This window comes from Rhea pennata, chromosome 1 (genome assembly GCF_028389875.1).
Source record: "Rhea pennata isolate bPtePen1 chromosome 1, bPtePen1.pri, whole genome shotgun sequence".
In the NCBI taxonomy this organism is placed as follows: domain Eukaryota; kingdom Metazoa; phylum Chordata; class Aves; order Rheiformes; family Rheidae; genus Rhea; species Rhea pennata.
In genome coordinates this window covers 74,925,218-74,945,909 of record NC_084663.1, presented here as the reverse complement: position 1 = coordinate 74,945,909, position 20,692 = coordinate 74,925,218, and the positions used below count along the sequence as shown (strand labels likewise).

At 42.4% G+C, this 20,692-nt stretch overlaps 1 protein-coding gene across 2 annotated transcripts in view; it reads left to right on the top strand.

The window, feature by feature from the left end:
- ITPR2 (inositol 1,4,5-trisphosphate receptor type 2) overlaps nucleotides 1–20,692 on the top strand; it is a 283,042-nt gene that overhangs the window by 129,424 nt on the left and 132,926 nt on the right. Inside the window, exons 30-34 of one of the 2 annotated variants that reach the window (XM_062591989.1) lie at nucleotides 255–455; nucleotides 9,196–9,447; nucleotides 11,032–11,157; nucleotides 16,335–16,412; nucleotides 17,124–17,244. In XM_062591989.1, coding sequence (XP_062447973.1) covers nucleotides 255–455; nucleotides 9,196–9,447; nucleotides 11,032–11,157; nucleotides 16,335–16,412; nucleotides 17,124–17,244 — 778 coding nt within the window. Of the gene's footprint in view, nucleotides 1–254; nucleotides 456–9,195; nucleotides 9,448–11,031; nucleotides 11,158–16,334; nucleotides 16,464–17,123; nucleotides 17,245–20,692 lie in introns of both variants that reach the window. The other variant, XM_062591981.1, reaches the window with a different exon arrangement.

Genomic DNA, 20,692 nt, shown 5'->3' with positions numbered 1-20,692 from the left:
TTCCATGTGTGGCTACATTTTTTTAATGTCTACTTTAAGACCATTTTATATGCTTAGCAAAGCATAGAGTAATCCCATTGTAAATGAAAGACAGGCCCATAAGGTTACTAGCTAATCACTAGACCTATCCATGCAGGGCTTTTCCAGTCTCCCTTCACCAGTGTACCCTTCCCTAGTCTAGAGGCCTGTGAATTCTTCAGTCTCAAAACAGATCTGCCATTCTTACAAGGCTGTTTGGATTTAAATCTGTTTAGCTTCTGGAAGCTGAAACCATGCGGCATATCTTCATGAATAATTACCTTCTGTGTAATGAAATTAGTGAAAGAGTGGTGCAGCACTTTGTACACTGTATTGAGACCCATGGCCGTCATGTGGAATACCTGCGCTTCCTGCAGACCATTGTAAAAGCAGATGGCAAATATGTGAAAAAATGCCAGGACATGGTAATGACAGAGGTAAGTTAAGGGTTCATATGTTAATCATTCATGTGATGTCTTTTTAACACATACTAATATTTTGAAGTTGCTTTCTTCTGCTGTTAATACCAGTGGGACACACTGGCATCTTAGCTTTAGAATTTTAGATGATATAACAATAATGAATATTTTAGCAGACTTTTTTGGAGTTTAATCTAATTTTATGAAGCCATCTGTGTAACTGCTAGAAAGAAATCATGAATGTTATCATGGTGATACAGAGATGTCTATTTCTAGAAGATGTAGTGTGGAAATCTCTTGAGTTCCTTACATAAACCTTCATTTTCCTGTACTGTATCTCATGATGTCATTTACACACCAGACTTACCATATTGTGACATGGTTTTACCATAAAATAGGCTTTTACCTCCGTGGTTTTGTTTATACAGTGTTGTAAGCCATTTTTTATGTGGAAGCACATAACAGTTCCAGGTACTTGTTTCTGCTTTTGTTTCTACTGCTATAGTCCTTGGGCATTTTTACTCGAGTCAGTAGAGCTACTCTAGCTTTAGCTAGCTACATTCAGAGTCTGGCCTGGTAGATTTGACTGAGTGGTTTGTGGATAAATTTTTATGTCACTCAAGTCATTATGAAAATACCCAACTGACTTCTCTGCCAACAGGAGTTGGTATGCAATGTACATGATATATGAAGTCTTCACCTTGCAGATACTCATGCATTTAACTATAATTATGCTAACAGTTCAATAAGATTCATAGGTGGATAAAATTGAATATACTGAAAAGTCCAGGTAGGATCAGAATCCAAGCAACATTTTCAGTACTTTTCAAAGTGCATTCTTTTGTTTTTTGGAAAAGACAACTTCAGAAGGAAAACAGATAAAGCTCTAGGTGTGCTGTGAACAGAACTAAAAACTTGCCGAAATTTCTTACTACAGCAACAAAGAGGAGAAACTTCTAATTAAGAAAATAAAACTTTAGCCTACATGGATAACCTTTAATGAAGTCCATGTCAACCTTTTCAAGCTGACTGATGTATTTTAACACTTAGTATCAAATACAAGCCCTTGATTTTCATAATTCAAACAATTCTTTTGCACCAGTGGTTTTAGATTTTTTTCCCCCCCCTTCAACCTCAGATCCTTGTAGATTTTTACTTTCTCATCAAACACAATTTTGAGATTTTCCTCAATTTAAATATGTTTTGCTAGTGATCTTTAATAGCATAAAAAATTACCATATTACATTTTTAAGCCGACTGAATGATGAAAATAGAAATCAACTTAGATGTGACTATGAGTCCTGCAGGAATTTGCAAGAAAGAAGTGGCAAAGATTCTGGGCAAAGATGATAAGATGGTGAGTTGTTTAAAAGCTGTGAGAAATTACAGTTAAGCAAATAGCATTTGTGAGTAAAGAACAGTAATAGTGAAATTTGAATGACAATCTGATATGAAGGAAACAGTGTAGCCTAGCAGTTAGAAGTTGTCCTGACTCCATCTCAAATTCTAAGTAGACAACTGAGATTTGGTCCGTCACTTCAGGCAAGTGGTATAACTTTACTGTGCCTCCAGGTGGGGTGCGTAAACAACTTAGCACGAAGTAAGATGGCATGCGAGGTTACAGTATGTCTGCAACTACTCTTGTATATTCTTTTAGTCCATTGGAAGTAGAGTGTAGCTTATGCCTGTTTACTGAGAGTAAAAGATAAACCAGTCACACTTACACAGAATCATAGAATCAGTAAGGTTGGAAGGGACCTCTGGAGACCATCTAGTCCAACCTCCCTGCTCAAGTAGGATCACCTAGATCATGGTAGACAGGGCTGCATCCAGGTGGGCCTTCAATATCTCCAGAGAAGGAGACTTCACAACCTCTCTGGGCAACCTGTGCCAGTGCTCCATCACTCTCACAGGGAAGAAATTCCTCCTCACATTCAAGTGGAACTTCCTGTGGTTCAGTTTCTGGCCATTGCTTCTTGTCCTGTCAGACGGGACAACTGAAAAGAGTTTGTCCCCGTCCCCTTCACACCCTCCCTTCAGATTCTTATGCATGTTAATAAGATCCCCTCTCAGCCTTCTCTTCCCCAGGCTAAACAGGCCCAGCTTTCACAGCTGTTCCTCATAGGGCAGATGCTCCAGCCCTCTGATCATCTTCGTAGCCCTATGCTGGACTCTCTCCAGTAGCTCCATGTCTCTCCCGTACTGGGGAGCCTGGAACTGGACGTAGTACTCGAGATGAGGCCTCCCCAGGGCTGAGCAGAGGGTTAGGATCACCTCCCTCCACCTGCTGGCAACACTCTTCCTAATGCACCCCAGGACACCATTGGCCTTCTTGGCCACAAGGGCACATTGCTGGCTCATGGTCAACTTGTCATCCACCAGCACTCCCAGGTCCTTCTCTGCAGTGTTGCTCTCCAGAAGGTCAGCGCCCAGCCTGTACTGGTGCCTAGGGTTATTTTTCCCTAGGGGCAGGACCCTGCACTTGCCCTTGTTGAACCTCAGGAGGTTCCTCTCCGCCCAGCTCTCCAGCCTGTCCAGGTCTCTCTGAAGGGCAGTACGGCCCTCAGGTGTATCAGCCACTCCTCACAGCTTGGTATCATCAGCACTCTGTCCCCTCATCCAGGTCATTGATGAAGAAGTTGAACAGGATGGGACCCAGTACTGAGCCCTGGGGGACGCCACTAGCCACAGGCCTCCAACTAGACTCCATGCCACTGCTGACACCCCTCTGAGCTCTGCATTTCAGCCAGTTCTCGAGCCACCTCACTGTCCACTCGTCTAACGCATACTTCTTGAGCTTCTTTGGGAGGATGTTATGGGAGACAGTGTCAAAAACCTTGCTGAAGTCAAGGTACACAACGTCCACTGCTCTTCCCTCATCTGCCCAGTCAGTCATTCCATCTTAGAAGGCTCTCAGGTTGGTTAAGCAGGATTTCCCCTTGGTGAATCCATGCTGGCTACTCGTGATCACCTTCTTTTCCTCCATATGTCTGGAGATGACATCCAGAATGAGCTGTTCCATCACCTTTCCAGGGATGGAGGTGAGGCTGACTGGTCTATAGTTGCCTGCGTCCTCCTTGATGCCCTTCTTGAAGACTGGAGTGACATTGGCTTTCTTCCAGTCCTCAGGCATGTCTCCAGTTCTCCAGGACCTTTCAAAGATGATGGAGAGCGGACTGGCAACAACATCTGCCAGCTCCCTCAGTACCCGTGGGTGCATCCAATCAGGGCCCATGGATTTGTGGATGTCTAGCCTGCCCAAAAGGTCTCTAATCCTTTCTCCAGACTTTCTCCCTCACGTCCAGGCTGCAGGATTCCTGAGGGCTGCCCTTAGTAGTGAAGGCTGAAGCAAAGAAGGCATTCAGTAATTCTGCCTCCTCTGTATCCCTTGTGACCAAGGCCCCCGCCCCATTCAGTAGTGGGCCCACATTTTCCCTAGTCCTCCTCTTGCTACTGATGTATTTGAAGAAGCCCTTCCTGTTGTCCTTAACATCCCTTGCCAGACTCAATGCCAGCTGGGCCTTAGCCTTCCTTGCAGCATCTCTACATACTCTGACTGCATTCCTATAATTCTCCCAAGTAGGCTGTCCCCTCTTCCACATTCTGTGTATTTTCTTCTTCTGTCTGAATTTGGCCAAGAGCTCCTTGCTCACCCATGCAGATCTCCTGTCCCTTTTGCTGCACCGCTCATGGTCATGAGCAGTGAGGGATGCACTGCTCTTGAGCTTGGAGGAAGTGATGTTTGAATGCTAGCCACCTCTCCTGGACCCTCCTTCCTTCTAGAGCCTTAACCCATGAGACTTCTCCAAGTAGGTCTCTGAAGAGGCCAAAGTCCGCTCTCCTGAAGTCCAGGGTTGCAATCCTGCTTGTTGCCTTAGTGCTTTCCTGCACTGTACTGCTTTCCTGTACTCCACCATCTCATGGTCACTGCAGCCAAGGCTGCCCCCAACCTTCACATCTCTAACCAGTCCCTCTCTGTTGGTAAGGACAAAATCCAGCAGGACACCCTTCCTTGTAGGCTCCTCCACCATTTGCAACAAGAATTTATCATCAATGCATTGCAGGAACCTCCTGGACTGTCTGTGCCTTGCTGTGTAGTCTGTCCAGCAGATGTCAGGGTGGTTGAAGTCCCCCATGAGAACCAGGGCCTGTGATAGTGAGGCTACCTCCAGCTGCCTATAGAAAGCCTCATCAACTTTCTCTTCCTGGTCAGGTGGCCTGTAGTAGACACCCACAACAGCGCCCCTCATGCTAGCCTCCCCTTTGATCTTTACCCATGAGCTCTCAGCTGCCTCTCCTCCACCCCTAGGCAGAGCTCGATGGATTCCGGTAGCTCTCTCACATAAAGAGCAACTCCACCACCTCACCTTCCCGGCCTGTCTCTCCTAAAAAGCATATATCCATCCGTGACAGCATTGCAATCACGGACACATGGTGGAATAGCTCACATGACCAGAATAAGATCATGGCCCTGTGATCACACACAGATATCCAGCTCCCTCTGTTTGTTCCCCATGCTGTGTGCATTGGTATACAAGCATTTTATGCTTGCATTTCCCAGATTTCCCAGGAAGGGTGTATGAGGGTCCCCCATAGCCATGTCCCAAATGCACATCCCCAGCTGCATGCATCTGTTGGAGGTCCCCCAACTCAACTTGTGTTTTGTTGTCTACCCTGTCTATATGACACCCCCCCTCCCCTCTCCTACCTAGTTTAAAGCCCTCTTTACTAGGCTGGCTAACCTGTTTGCAAAGGCAAATGTGCCCCGCTTGGTGAGGTGAATCCCGTCTCTCCCCACAAGTTGTTGGTCTTCAAACCATGTTCCATGGTCATAGAATCCAAAACCCTGTTGCCAGCACCAGTGGCGTAGCCAGTTGTTCATTTGGGAAATCTTCCTATTCCTCCTCCCTTGCCTTCCCCTAATCAGCAGGACCGATGAGAAGACCACCTGAGCTCCCAGACCCTTGACCACCGTGCCCAAGGCCTTGAAGTCTTCCCTGACTGTCTCTAGTTTGCTCTCCGTATCGTTAGCACCCACCTGAAAGAGCAGCAGAGGGTAGTAGTCTGATGAGCGGACAAGCCTTGGTAGCCTTTCAGACGCATCCTGTATCCTCGCCCCCGGCAGGCAGCAAACCTCTCTAGAGGAGGGGTCATGTCGGCAGATAGGCACCTCTGTCCCCCTCAGCATGGAATCACCCACTACAACCACTCCTTGCCCTCTTCTGCCTGGTCACACAAGGCACAGGCTCAGGCAGCTCAGTTGCTTCCCTTGAGGCTAGGTGCAGGTTCTCCTCATCCTGGAGTGCACTAAACCTGTTCTTCTACTGCAACTCCAGGTCTACGGGAGTATCAGGGGCCTTTCTTCTTTTTATTCGAGAAGGAACTAGCTTCCAGCCTTCTTCGACAGTGCTGGGCTGTACTATTTCACTCTTCACAGAGTCCTCCAGCAACTCCCCTGCTGCAGGGGATTGGGACTCTGGGAGCAGCATGGTCTCTGAGGACACCCTGTCTGTCTCCTGCTTACTTTCTCACATGTTTTGCAATCTACTGACTTTATCCCACAACTCCCTGACTTGATGACACAAATCCTCAGCAACAACTCACCTCTTGCAGGAGGATGGACCATCAGTCCAGGCCTTCTGGAGAGGCTCCAAGCACTCCCTGCAGCCTGGGACCTGTAGGGCAGCATCTGCTGCAAGAGGCTCTGTCTGGGTTGATGCTTCTGACACAGCTGATGTAGCAGTTCCCACAGCTACTGGCAAATAAGCTTCATGGCGAGTTACAACCATGTTAGCAAGAGTGTGAGCTGCTAGCACTGGAAGATGTCCTCTTGCACCTAACTGCACTCCTCTTGCACAAACTGCTGCCTCTGGGAGCTGTGCTCCAGGCCTGGCTCTTAAATAGACCTCTTTCTACTACCGACCCACAGGGTACTTGATCCACCCTAAACAAGGGCTACCTGTGTCAAAAGCCCCAACTCCCTCTATTCAGGGGCAACGGAGACGGTAGCAGTAGCTACACCCAGCTGGAGTGGGGGGATAATTGCTGGGGCTTCTTCTAGGAGAGCCTAAGGCTTCCTGCAGTTGCCCTTGCCCAGCTCCCCTTACCTGTTAGCAGAGTCACTCTCTAGTCCCCACGTCCCACAAGGGTCAGCAGACCACAATGTCCACAACACGGGCCCCAGAAGTTCAAGGCAGAGCCGAGACAGTGCTGCGCAAACTGCTACATCTGTTCGCTGCCTCTGTTAGCATGTTTTAAAATGTGCACACACAGAAAGAATGTTTTTCATATTATGAAACAGTGCTTTCATAAGATAAATTGAACATTCCCACTCTGGCTTATTTAGCATAACTTGTTCCTATATTCTTGGTCCCCACATATGTGAAGTGCCAGTAATGATGTTTACCTACCTGAAAGGTTCCTTATGGCTCTTTGTCTTGTTACAAGAGTGCTTTGGGATTTGTGGAAGAACAGTGCCTACAGGTGCAAACATTATTACAAAAGAGAAAGCTGAATTTGCTTTTGAACCAGACCAATGTGGCAACAGAGTTTTCTATTATCTGTGGTATAGCAGAGTGTCAAGAGCTGATCGGATACTCACCCACCTTCATTATACTTGCATAGAATTCTTAACTTATTTTAAATACACTTCAGTGGAAGAAAATGCTGCTGATTTTCCCTATCACTCTGCTTGTGGAATTCAGCGAGCACTCTATGGCTAACATTGGACAGTTCTCTTCCTTTTCTGTTCTTATTGACAGCGTTTTCTCTGCTTGGACCAATGTTTGGATTCCTTTCTCAAATTACATTCAAAATAGAATAATTTGAAAAAAGGGATGAAATTTTCTCCTTTGGCTGTCTTCATGATGCTTGCTTTGTTCCCCTTTGCGCTTCCTCTGCCAATGCAACAGTGTCTGCTTTGGTTTTGGGTTCCTCACAGCTGCAATGTAGCAAGCATGCCATGCAGCATCATTTCACAAATTCAGTTTCCCGGTATTTCTTTCTTGTTCATCAGCGATACATACATGAAAGGACAAGGGATCAATTTGACTTGCCCTTTTATCAAGCTGTACCAGAATGGATTATGTCTGGATTTGACATGAGATTATAACTCTGAGGAAACCTGGAAAGAGTCATCTTCGCTCTCCTTTGTGCAACATATGTGCAAATGGAAAATAACTATAGGAATATAGTGAATAACTTAATGGAGAGTGACAAAGTATGTGCCCTCCAACATAGGACTTGGTATAGAATTTCTTATTATTTGGCATTTGAAATGTTTAAGGAAAACATAGTATTCCGTATGTCAATACATAAAAATGAGACTGGTCAGTTTTCTAGCATTCTGGATACATACATTTCCCTATTTTTCTTTTTGCCAGTGCAATGAAATTCGTGTGTCCGGGTGCTCATGCAATCATTCTACCCCTCACACTAGTATATTTGTACCTTTAAAAACTTCTCCCCATTCTGTGTATTTCCCCCCAAAAGTCAATATTTTGAAAAGTCAGAGTGGAAATATTTTAAAAGTCTAAGAAAAAAAATAGGAGGTATAAGAAGGAATAAGAAATATGAGAAAGGCTGTACTCACAATTCACTCTATTGAGAAGTCCAAGTAAAAAGAAGCAAGAAGTGGGAAAAACACAATCAGAAGTCTTGTAAGTTCAAAATTTGAAGTGTTGAAACATTGGAAAATATAACAAAATGTTTTGTGAGTTTAGAGTCTACTTTGTTTCTGCAGGAAACTAATTTTCATGCCTGCTCTTACTGCTTTCCTGTTTCTTAACAGCTTCGACAACCTTAATTTCTGCCCTTGAATTCAGTAAGCCAGAATTTCATGTCACTTAAACTTGGATATATCAAATGCAATATTCACAAAATATGTAGGGTTATTGTTCTGCCAAGAAGTGTTCTGTACAAGATGGGGTTTATGGGAATGTATTTTCATCTCTACTGAGAGTACTTTATACTTTTATACTGAAAGGAGAGCGATGGAGAAAAGAAAGGGATATTACCATGTCTCAGCTTCCCCCAGTCTCACAGAGCAGCACCAGTAGTGGGTACCTTCCATGCACAGGGGAGAGTTGAAAACACTGTTAGAACAAAACCTTACTTTGAGCTCTGCTGAAATTAAGCCACCAACATCCACTTTGGCTCTGGATCATCTGGGGTGAGCAATGCACTTGTAACATTCTCACAGTGTCAAGACCCACCTGCCAAGTCTGCCTAGGTTAGGAAGGATCATCCTTTGTTTCAGATGCAGAACAGGGGGCACAAAGACACTGGTTAAATTCTGGCTAGGTATGAGCTAGAACATGAGATTTAATCTCACTGTAATTTGAGTCCCTATCTGTAAATTAGAGATGATATCCCTTTTTTATAGAGGGATAGAGACATTCTTGCTTTACAGTAGGAGGTAAGCATAATCAATTAACATCAAACAAGAGACTGACACAGTAGGAATTATGAGGATGGCATAACTTAGGTAAGCACAGAGCTACATAGAAATTAAATTTCATCTTTCATTGCGTAGGGGACCTTGCTGAGTTATTCCAGGTTTGCACTTCTGCAGATAATAGCAAAAGTTTGGATGTTATTTTCACATGTGCATTTGGTAAGCCACATCATGCTAAATTTTTTTCTTATGCTTCTATAGCTGGGGAGTCTTTGTATACTTAAAAGTAGAACAAAATTAAGAAAATGACTGCTTTGCAGGGTACTTGAGCAGCTGAAAAAAACTTCATGGTATCTTTTTCAGCTGATAAATGGCGGTGAAGATGTGTTGATTTTCTACAATGATAGAGCATCGTTTCCAGTCCTGCTCCAGATGATGTGCTCAGAGCGAGATCGAGCGGATGAGAGTGGACCCTTAGCCTATCATGTTACACTAGTGGAATTGCTGGCAGCTTGCACAGAAGGAAAGAATGTGTATACAGAGATCAAGTGCAATTCACTCCTGCCACTGGATGATATAGTGAGAGTAGTGACCCATGATGACTGTATACCTGAGGTAAGACTCACTGAATGAGGGAGCAAACTGATAATTATTATCAACTGCAAAACATTTTCTGAGTTTGTAAAATTCTGACTGTTGAAATCTGCCCAGAAGCCAGGCCGGCTGGCTTAGCTGTGTTGCTTATTAAGGTAAATAAATGGCAAATGGCGAAAGATACCCAGTGTTTTCTTAAACAGAAAACTCTTTGTCCCTTGTGTTGCACTTTGATTGTCAACTTTTCGGGGCAGGCACTATTTTTTTTTTAATGTTTTCCTAGGTTTGTGCAGCTACTATTAGAATTTAAGCCTAAGGTTCTATTAAGCCTCTGGCTATTAGCTGGGAAGAATCAACTTAATGATTTATGAAGATAACATTTTGCCACTACCTGAATTGGGTTGGAAATTATGGGGCAACATTCTGGCCATGCTGAAATCAGTAAGAGTTTTGGATGAACTCTGATTTTATTAAATTCATTTCCGGTCTGGCACGTACTTTTATTCACTGCTTGTAGAGGCCTAATCCTGCAGATACTACTGATACTGGTTCAATAGGACTGAGATACCTCACACTAATTAGATTTGGAATGCTTCTTGCACCAAACTTGATACGATCAAAAGGCATCTTTCTATAGTGCCTGCAGGAGCTGATTCAGGCTCAGGCTATCTGGTGGAAGAATGTAACTCAGACAAAGAATGTGCCAACAGAATTGGGCCTTACAGCAGTAAATAATCCTTCTATGCCAAGAGAAAGTCTCCTTCTGATCAACTGAAAAACTGATTTTCTTAGAAGCAAAATGCTTGCTTTGCTCAAAAGTGCCTCCTAGAGTTAATGTCAGCAACTGCTAATTAAAAAGTCCAAACAAATGAAACCTGGAAGTCTACACCATTTATGAATTTTCTCTTGCCTGCATTAAATGTATGTGACTGTTTCCTTTCCGTTGACTATGAAAAGAAATTTTCAGTGTGTGCGCATATGTTTATATTTAATATTTAAATTTTAGACATGGGATATTTGTTTATATCATGGTGCAGATTTAGGAGGCAGGGGAGGAGTGACAATGCATTCTTCCTGTTAAGCCCTGCACTGCTGCAGTCCTGGGGCTGCACAACCTTTCTCTTGCATTCAGGTCTGAATTGTGCCCATCCTTGATTTGAGCTCTGCATTGGAATCCTAGGAACAGGCATTGCAGACCCAGCTCTGCTAAAGACCTCATTTGTGATATTTGGCAAGCCTGTCATGAGCCATCAACCCAAAAGAGTCAATTGACAAATGCATGGATGTCCTGCATTCTGGCAGTTCCTGACTTTAGAGCCCTTGTAATTCTAATATCATTTTATTGGTTTAGTTGTGGGGTTTTTGCTCTTTGAGTACGAATGTTGGCAAAACCTTCTCATTTCTCCACACATCTTTCGGTCTTTCAGTAAGTACATTAATGTATTTGTTGCACTGACTATCTGTTAAGTCATATTATTACTAATAGTATTTCTTCATATTTGAAGAATCATCTTTATTTGTTCAGTATTTTTGCAGATAGAAAACAATGTTAATGATTTTAGTTGTTCCATTTTCACGTTGTTCGTATGTTTGCTGTTCCTGCAGGTGAAAATTGCCTATGTTAATTTTGTTAACCACTGTTATGTGGACACTGAAGTGGAAATGAAAGAAATCTATGCCAGTAACCATATTTGGAAATTATTTGAGAACTTCCTTGTTGATATGGCAAGGGTAAGCTTAATGAGGCGTTAAATACAGTATACTCATGGGTGGCAACTAAACTGGCAATAAATTTGCTTGTGAACTATGTAAGGTTAATAAAATATATGGAATAAAAATACATTTTATTAACTGTTTTTTGAAGTTGTCCATAAAATAAGTCTTTTTTTTAAATTGGTCATCATTTCTATTATATTTTATTCGTCATTGTTTAACCTAATTACTAGCAATCTCCTCTTTCTAAAAGATCATCTCAGAACCCTTGTCCGTGTCTCTTTTCTACCAGAAAAAGGATATAAACTGAGGTGCATGTAGAGAGTTGAATATTTGTATTTCTTCTGGTACCATGTATTACATGTAATTATGGTGGTAATTAAAAAAAAACTCATCTGCATCTCTCCTTGCTTTATTCTATTAATACAGTGGGGATCAGGAATCAGGAAACTCTTCAGCTCATGTTCCTGCTCTAATTTTACCTTGTCCTGTTTTTGTTTCTTATTCTACTGTCATTACGTTCTCAGTACTGACAGAAAAGGCAGGTATAGAACCATGCTCCTTCAGGATACTAATTCTTATATAGATTGTGATGCTACATGGTGATGAGATGTGGTTAGTACAGTGGGCATTCAATTCATGGAATCACAGAATTGGTAAGGTTGGAAGGGACCTCTGGAGATCATCTAGTCCAACCCCCTTGCTCCAGCAGGGTCACCTAGACCATGTTAGACAGGGTTGCATCCAGGTTTCCTTTGGACTCTACTGAATTTCTTGGTGTCATTACTGTTGAATTAAGTTTCAAGTTGTAAGTCAAATTAAGCTTTTGTTCACCAGTACTCGGGAGGCAGAAAAACAGGGAAATCTTATAACTTCAGGAAGTATAAAATACAGTAGCAGAACCATAAAAGGAAACCAGTGTGACATAACGGTTACAGCTTACATTGCATATCCCTTTTCTAGCAAGCAGTGTTCCGCAGAAGAGCCTACTGTTAATCTCAACTAATGGAGTTGCTTATTTTGTTCAAAAAGTAGAAACACAAATTTTTAGTGCTGGTGGCCTGATCCCTGTTGCTGCTGGCCAGCATTCTGGAGATGTTATAGAGCATGGTTGTACTGCATGCTGGCTTTGCCCAGTCTGTGGTCTGTTATATTTTATATTCCTTAAATTCTCATTCCTTGTATTGTTTACTTTCTTGAAATTAAGGGAAAACAGGTGAAAGAATCTCCGTTCAGTCCTGCAGTGGGATTTACACCAAAGTAACAGTGTGCTATGAAATGGTTTCTTTGAAACCTGTTGGGAGAAGGTACCATACCCCCATAGTTACTGTGATTTGTGGTGAAAAGAAGAATGAGTGCAGAGATTTGTGCTGTACTATGGGCACTAGGGCCTATTTATTTCTCTGTGAAACAGAAAATTTGTAAAATACTTTTCCCTTTGTTTCTAGGAATAAGTTAACATAGGAAAGTTTGTACTCTCTTCTTTGGTAGCAGCCATTTTCAGCAGTCAAGAGACTTCTGCAAGTGCAGTCTGGCTGCTCTTTGTTTTTTTTCTTAGCTCTTCTCAACAAATCAGGCACATTGGAAAACTGAAATCAGAAACCTTCTTGGAAGGAGAGTCTGGTTTTAACCTTGTTGTTTTTTACCCCAAGAAGTATTTTCTCCTGTTTAATTCCTTTCCTGGGTTGCCCTTGCCTGACATGTCCTGGCCCTTGCCCTTCCGCACAGACCTCCCTGTGTATTAACTGTGTAACGTGACCGGTATTCATTGCCTTTCAGGCAGAAGTGGACATACATAGAAAGAGGACTCTGCTGAAAGTTTGGCTTCACCAGCCTGGAGGCTTCCCTTAGCGCAGCTCCCCAGTCATATAGCCCTGTGCCAAGTGACATAGAGTTAGTCTGATGCTAGTGACTACCGAGCTTATTTTCACATTGCATTCTAGTAAGAGAAATTAGACTCTAGGTCTTCAGAGGTGAATATTCTGTGTTTTTTGTGTGTGCTCCTTCCACTAAGTAAGAACTGCAAAATGCAGTTCTGCTCTCCTGCAGAGTACTTGGGGTAGATGTCTAATTGGTACTTGTCATTTCGTCGTTAGTGGCTAAAATAACTGAAAGAGCATGTCAGAAGTGCTCTGGCCTGTTCTGCTCTTCAGCCCTGTGGGTATCCGTATTTTCTAGATTATTGAGTGTATTTGTTTGGATTTGGTCTTCTGGGACCCAGGCAGAGCCTGTGTGTTACAAATACATCGGCGTTATGTAGCTATCAGGACAGTTAGAGTGCTGTCAGCTTCATGGAAGATGTTACAATAGCTTTCAAAGCATTTAGAAAAAGAGCCCTTTGATCCTCAGTGTTCCAGGGAGCTAAAAGAGATGCTTTTATATGGGGGAAGGGGAAATGCTTTCCTTTTAGCTGCAGAAATGCCTGTCAATGGGTAAATTTGCAAGCTTGGAGTCAGAGTGTGTTGTTAGTAAGCACTGAGGTGAAAGATGGACAGTGTTATCCTCAGGATGGATTTCTTCTTTTTTTTATATATTTTTTTTTTGTTTAAAGTTACCAAATATTTTATCTATTTCTAGACCCAAGGAGGAGTTATTTAGTCCTCAGGTGCCTTCAGCAGTGTGGTGTGTTGCAAAACAAGCACCAGACGGATTCACTTATAAATTCAGTTTGCCCAGTGCAGTTGCACTTTCAAAGGCAGCCTTTTCCTACAGCTTCTGCCAACCTACTTTCCCCCGTGCATTGCTTAGAGAGAGGGTTGCACTAAGCAAAGCATGTGCTGCTCAGGCAAATGCTTCCTTCTCCTGTGTGTGGCCGGCTCTGGAAATCAGCAACTGTATTCTGAGCAGGATTAAAGAAAGAACCAGAATATGACAGCTGTAAAGTCATCCTGGGTTTCTTGGCAGAATTTTTGAAGCTTTATTCGTGTGAGTTTTGGTATTAAAGCCTCTTAAGAGGTTTTTAAACACTTCTTTCTCAATCCTCATCTTCATTTCATGCATTTCAGGTTTTTTCTTCCACAAGAAAACATCTTTCAGTCCCCAAAGGGCAGAGGGATAAGAATGAATGAGAGGATTTCTGAATTCTTTTCCTCTGATGGGAATTTTTCAGTCCTGTGTTTGAGGAGAGTGGGATCCCCTCATATGGCTCTGCTATTTAGACAAGTAAAGGGGAAAGCTTAAAAGCATTTTGGGATTTAGATTCGGGTAAACTCAGTGTGCCAGTGCTACACAGCTCCCTGTCTTCCCATTGGGATCACAAACACTGAGCCTCAGAGCTACCAGTTCCAGCCAAAATTGACATGCAGATTAATTAAACGCAGAAGAACATCAAGAGGTTTTTAGTCCTATAATCTTTTTAAAAGAAAGTTTTGATTATTATCTGAATCTTCATTTTTATCTCTGTGAGGACTGTGGGGTGTGAAGAGTCATACTTCTCCCAAAGCCGAAGAATTTACTATTTCAGTTTAGCCACTGTTATTTCTCTTTCCAAATAAACTTTTCCTTTTCTGGGGTGATTTGCTTTCTTAACATATTTTAGAAAAACAGACAAGCAAGTGTCCAAGGTGCCTTGTTTCTGTAGGTCTCAAGCCTTTCTTTGGATATTCCCCTCCCCACCATATGACATTGCAGTTGTGTCATATGCTTCTCAAAATGCTTTTGTATTTCAGTGAGTTGTATTGTCCAGAACACTGATACTTTTGGATGTCACCTCAATACGTTCTTTGAAACACTCCTGGTAAAACTGTCTGAGCTGCTGTCTTATAGTGTCCCACTGTCACCCTGGGACTTGGTAGTTAGAGAACGTGTTGGCCCTGTGTGAGATTCAGGTGCCGTGGATTATCTTTCTGGTTCTGTCACTAACTCAACTCTGTGACCTTAAGCAATTCATCCAGCTTCTCTGTGCTTCACTTCTCTGTCTATAACATGATGCAATGATAAATATGTACCACACAGATTCATGATTGTGTTAAATACTCAGATACTAATTTGAAGGCTATCCCAGAAGTCTGTAAATAAAATAAATTCTGTTCTCACATAGATTTCCTAAAGCATTACAGTAGTCTGTTGCTTGCATAGGTGAAAAAGAGAGAGCAACTTTGCCTTTGATTTTTTAAACACTATTAAAACTGTTTATTTAAAGGCTGTTGAAGAGGTAAAATGAGTATAGTCTGTGTGCCTTATCTGTCCAGTCTTACCTTTCTCAACGTGATTGGGTCTGTGTAGACACTGATCGAATAATGAACCTACCCTTTGTTTTCCTGACTTACACTTGTTTTAGTACTCTTTTCACTGACATATGCAAAGTCAGAATGGTTCTGTATAAGTATCCTCAAATATTTTTTTTTTGGGGGGGGGGCAGGGAGGGGAGAGGAATGCGGAAACATTCATGCCAGCCCAGCAGTTTTTCTCCTTTCTATAAGCGTCTCCTCTCTTTATGCAGGAACAAACTTTTAATGTTATACCAAAGGGGGTCTTCAGGAATCATATGCATGATTCTTCCCCTGTCCTCCCACCATTTAATCATCCTGTGCTCCAAAGTTGTTCTAGTACTATCCATTCTCTTCTTTCATTCTTTTCAACTCGGCTTTTGTATCTTCCCCGTGTGGCTTTCCTAAGTAATGCTGTCTGTTCTACAGTTTACGATCTTGGTCCCAGAAGCTATTGACTGTGCTATTTCCTCTTCTTTCATTTTTCTTTTAACATTTTTTTCTGCAAATGAGCTTCACCTTCACCACTCATTTGAGGTGATTGATTGTAGAGATAAGTTAAACATTACATGAAATCTTTCTAACCTAATATGTTTATGTCTCATCTGTCTCTAAAGCCTCTTCCAACCTAGCTCCACAATGGGAGGAAAGGTCCATTTTCTTCTTGAATCTGTCTAAATGTGTAAGTGGCATGCAATGTGCTGATTTAGGGGAATTTTTTTCATGCTGTGGGTAGAATAGACAACTAAGAGCTAGTTCAGCAGAAAAGTGGGTTTGAAAGACAGTGTGGATCTCCAAGATGAAAGACAAGTTATCAGAAATACAGCATGAATTCTAAGACAGTTACTTCTGAAAGTTTTTGTGTAAAAATAATTCTTCTTCATACTAAGAACATAGACCGTTACGTGTGTTATAGTAAATACAAAGTAGTATAGCTTGTTTATTTAAAAGAACTAGATCTCATTTTTTCTCCTTTCTTCCCTGTAGGTTTGTAACACAACCACAGATCGGAAACATGCAGACACGTCTCTGGAGAAATATGTCACTGAGCCAGTAATGAACATTGTGAGTGGCTTCTTCAATTCTCCATTTTCAGATAACAGCACAAGCCTCCAGGTAAGAAAAAGGGAGATGGACAAATATGTAATTTAGACCATTAATGAGATACCTTCTACTAGTCAGGTAGGAATGCTGTATCTTTATATTGTCCTTTAATTGTCTGCTCTTATGCCACCAGCTAGCAACTTAATTCCTCTTTAAAACATTTATTCTTAATTTTTACCTCTTACAACTCTGAACCAGCAGGCAGCTCAGTATGGTTGGATTTACTTCTGGCTGTGGAGTAAATCCTCTCCAGTGGAGGAGATACCTTTGCAGAATCAAGGTCTTCATTTGTACTTTCAGGAGAAAAAAAACTTGTGTCCTGTGACAAAAGGGACATGGATCTGAGAACCAGAAAGACTCCTCAGTTCTTCTGCATTGTACTGTGTTTGTTTGATAGTGGTGGTGATCTTACCTGAGGAAAAATTGCATGATTTAGCATTTTTAAGGGTGCAGAATTGATTTGTCTTGCTTCCTTTCCTGAAAAGCAGAGAATTTAAATGTAGCTTGGGTACTCAAGGTTAAAAAACAAAACAAAACAACAACAACAAAAAAACCCCACCACAACCAACGAAAAACCCCACCCATGTATGTATTTTATGTTGTGTCAAACCCTAGGGCAGTTGTGAGGAGATTCTAAAGTATACAATTCCTTGTTTATCTTTTTGTTTTTAGACACATCAGCCTGTTTTTATTCAGCTGCTGCAGTCTGCTTTTAGAATTTATAACTGTACCTGGCCAAACCCAACTCAGAAAGCCTCAGTGGAGTCATGTATCAAAACTTTGGCTGAAGTAGGTAGGTGCCAGATTTTATTTCAATTATTATTTTTTATGTTTTAAGATCAGACTTATTTGAGGTTGAATGGTTCTTTCTTTGACTGTAGCATCTTACAGTTGTGGTACTGGTAATTTAAGAAATCCCACTTTTTGAGGCTAAATTGTTTCTCCTTTTATAACTTGTTTAAATCTGTCCTATCAAATAGGGCTGTTCAGGTGAACCCATAGGCCAGAGGGGTGGGTTTGCCGAGCTGAGTGGTAGTCAAACTTTACCTTAAGCAAGGTAAGATAGTAAAACACAACGTAAATGTCTCATCATGTGTGAAAAACGTGGTGCATAGGGACTGTGCCGCAGAGCGTCCCCATTTTTCTTCCTTTTGGTTCCTGGGAGGGGCATTTGTTTTTTCCAGCCAGAGTCCTGGGCTTGTTCAGGTTTTGTCCCATCAGTGAATTGGTGGGGAGGAAACCAGAAGTGTGCCACTCTGTAGCTTCCCTGCTTACTCTTCACCTTCCTGCTTAAGGAAGAAGAGAGCAGGCCCGTTCATTTACTGCTGGTACACACTCAGCCCTGTCAGCTACATATTGTCATGCACTGGCACCAAAACCACACGCATATTTGGTTCCTAAGCCAGCTAGTAAGTTACACGTTTTCAAATATATTCAAAGACCAAGTTAAAGTAGAAGACCATAAAACTATACTTCAGGAGTGATTTAATTCTAAAATGAAAAGATTCTTTACCATTATGTAGCTAAGACTGGCCAAAGTTCATTCTGAAGATTAGATTTCTGCAAATACAATTTTGAAGTCTTCTGCCATGACAGGGAAAAAAAAAAGATTATTCAATATAGTTTCTAAAAATGAGTCATTTTGCTTCTAGAATAAGGTTCTGCTCAGTGTGAATCAAAACTGGTGGAGACAGAGGTGTGCAGAAACAGTCTAGATGCTATTGTTGATACTTTTAAAAATGTTTTAATAAATAATGATAAAACAACATGTGTCCCTTAACCATCTGTAGCATCTGTGGCATTGTAACAACCAACTCTAAATTTAAATTTTGGAATGACTTTACAGGGGTACCCCTTAACATTTTAGCCAAAACATCTCATTAACTTTTTGCGTGAATGAGAAAGGCAGTTACTTAAAAACTTTGCAGCCTTCAGTTGTTTTATTTGTTGTGCAAATGATTTAATTACGGATCCATCTGGCAAGAGGACTTTGACAGCTCAGGGCGTTTTCTTTCCTTTAAGCTACAGCTGCTACAGTTTCAAATAAGGCTCTAATGCTACACATCCTCCTGGCTCTTGCTTCCCTACTGCCCTCTGGCAGTTTGGGAAGGGGTCATCAGTAAATTACCTCCTTTGGGAGGCTAAGGAGAGGGAGAAGGAGGAGGTGAGAGTGCCTCTGAGACACACAGGGTGAGCCCTGTGTGTGCCTCTAGACAGCTCTTGCACCTTCACTGGGATAGGGCTGCACCTGAAGGCGAACGGCACCGGAAAGCAAGTTCCAGCTCGCATGGCCTTTGTGCAGCCTCACCGAGACAAGGGTATTTAAGGGGCACTGGAGCGCAGCGGCGAGGCGGCCGCGCTGAAGGTCGTAGCGATGGGCAGAGAAAGCGTGGGTCGCCTTCACGGCCTCAGGGACCCAGCTGCCCAGCCGGGCGGCAGCGCCAGCGGGGCTGCCCTGCCGCGGTAGGAAACGGTCTGTGCGCCCCGTGTCCTGGAGATGCAGGGGGAGAGCCCGGCTGCATGGCATAGCTGGGGCTGTGTGTTTCCTTCAGATAGGTGGGTTTGTTTATCCCATATTTGGTGATTTTCATCTCCACTGTGGTCTTCTCTTTTGTTTATTTTTTTTCTGGTTTATGGACTTCTGGAATGTTTCGCATTTTTTTTTTTTTTAATTTTAAATATCCTCTAGTGCTTCCTTTGGGTCCCCTCTTCTTGCTCCTCTGGTTTCCTACCCAGGGGCGACCATGACTTGAGCCTGCTCTGGTTTGGTGTGGTGGGGCTGAGGTGCCAGTGAAGGGCAGCTTCGGCCCCACTGCCCTCCTCAGGGGCTCTCGAGTCACCCGTGGTGTGCCGCCTCCAGGTGCCCTGGGCCCAGCAACCTCAGAGCTGGCCTCTGAAAACATTGTCTGGCATATGAACTGCTGATTTCCCTGTGTATATCAGAATAACTGTTTAAGGATTCATTGCTATTATTGGTATTGGGCCTGGAGGAATTATATTATATTAGCAAATTACCACCTATTATTTTGGGGAGAAGGGAGGAAAACTGTTGAGGAGGAGTTGCCAGAAAAGTAAGGTAGTTAGAAAAGAGGTGGAAAAGAGAGTTTTTCACAAACGTCCCTGAACAAGAGTTGAGGTGGCTAGCTGAGATTTTAATCTAATGTGCTGTTCAGTTTTTTTAGGCATGGCGCCAAACCTGGCTTTCCTAGGCTGATTGAGGAGGCCTGCCCTGAGTTCTGCCCTGCTGATGGCTTTGGAAAAATTGCCCCAGTTGGGGGTACTGAGTGCTTTTAAAATCAGGGCCCTTGTAGTTACAGCATGTGCCAGGTGCTTTTCCCTGTTGAGCATTGCACCAGCACAAAATGGTGCTCTTCAAGAAAGCAAAGATTTTTTCCATAATACAAATAGGCCATCCTTTTTGCTGCCTCTTTTTATGGCTATGTATATGGACTAGGTTTGGATTTTGGCTAGGCATCTGCGAGCCCTCTTCTGATACATTTTTTTTTCCTTGAGAGTCTGACAGCTTTAATGTTAGGGCCTTCATGTTTCACAGCAGGGTTAAAAAAAAAAAAACTCTAGAAAGATTTTGCCTATATCAGAGAGACAGAGTATTGGACAGATTTACAGCAGGGACCAAAGACTTTTGATGGAAAATAAATGTAGTATGGAATTGAAAGAACAAACACATTTTTTTTTCTTTTTTTTGTGGTAGCCCTGGATTTAGAAATGAATCTCAGCAGGAAGATAGATCATACACAGATTTCCCAAGATATCAAAGATCCATATAATAATGCACTTTTAAAAGACCTATTTCAAAGCAAATTTAAGCAGTGTATATTCTGCTCGGTGCTTACTAGTTACGTTGCTGGCAGGTGGGTGTAAGTATTGCCTCAAGAGGTTAAGATCATTACATCTGTTTTCTTATGAGCAATGTAAAAATGTACATTATCTTCCAGGTCAACAAAAGGATGTGTTGCAGAAGCTAATTTCTTATAACCCTGGTACTTCAACTCCACTTGACCACTAGGGAAAAACTTAATAAGCTTTTCAGGCTTCACTTACTGCTTTGTCTCTAGGCAGAGTTGTCTGCCTCCAGTTCAGTAAGAGGTGTAGGGGCTTGCTTGCCTTTTTTAGCAGACCCTTCTGCGGCTCCAAGGGATTCGGAGTACAAAGATACCAACATACCTCAATTTTTGTTGCTCAGTAATCATTTGGTTATACTGGTACAAAAATAAATACTT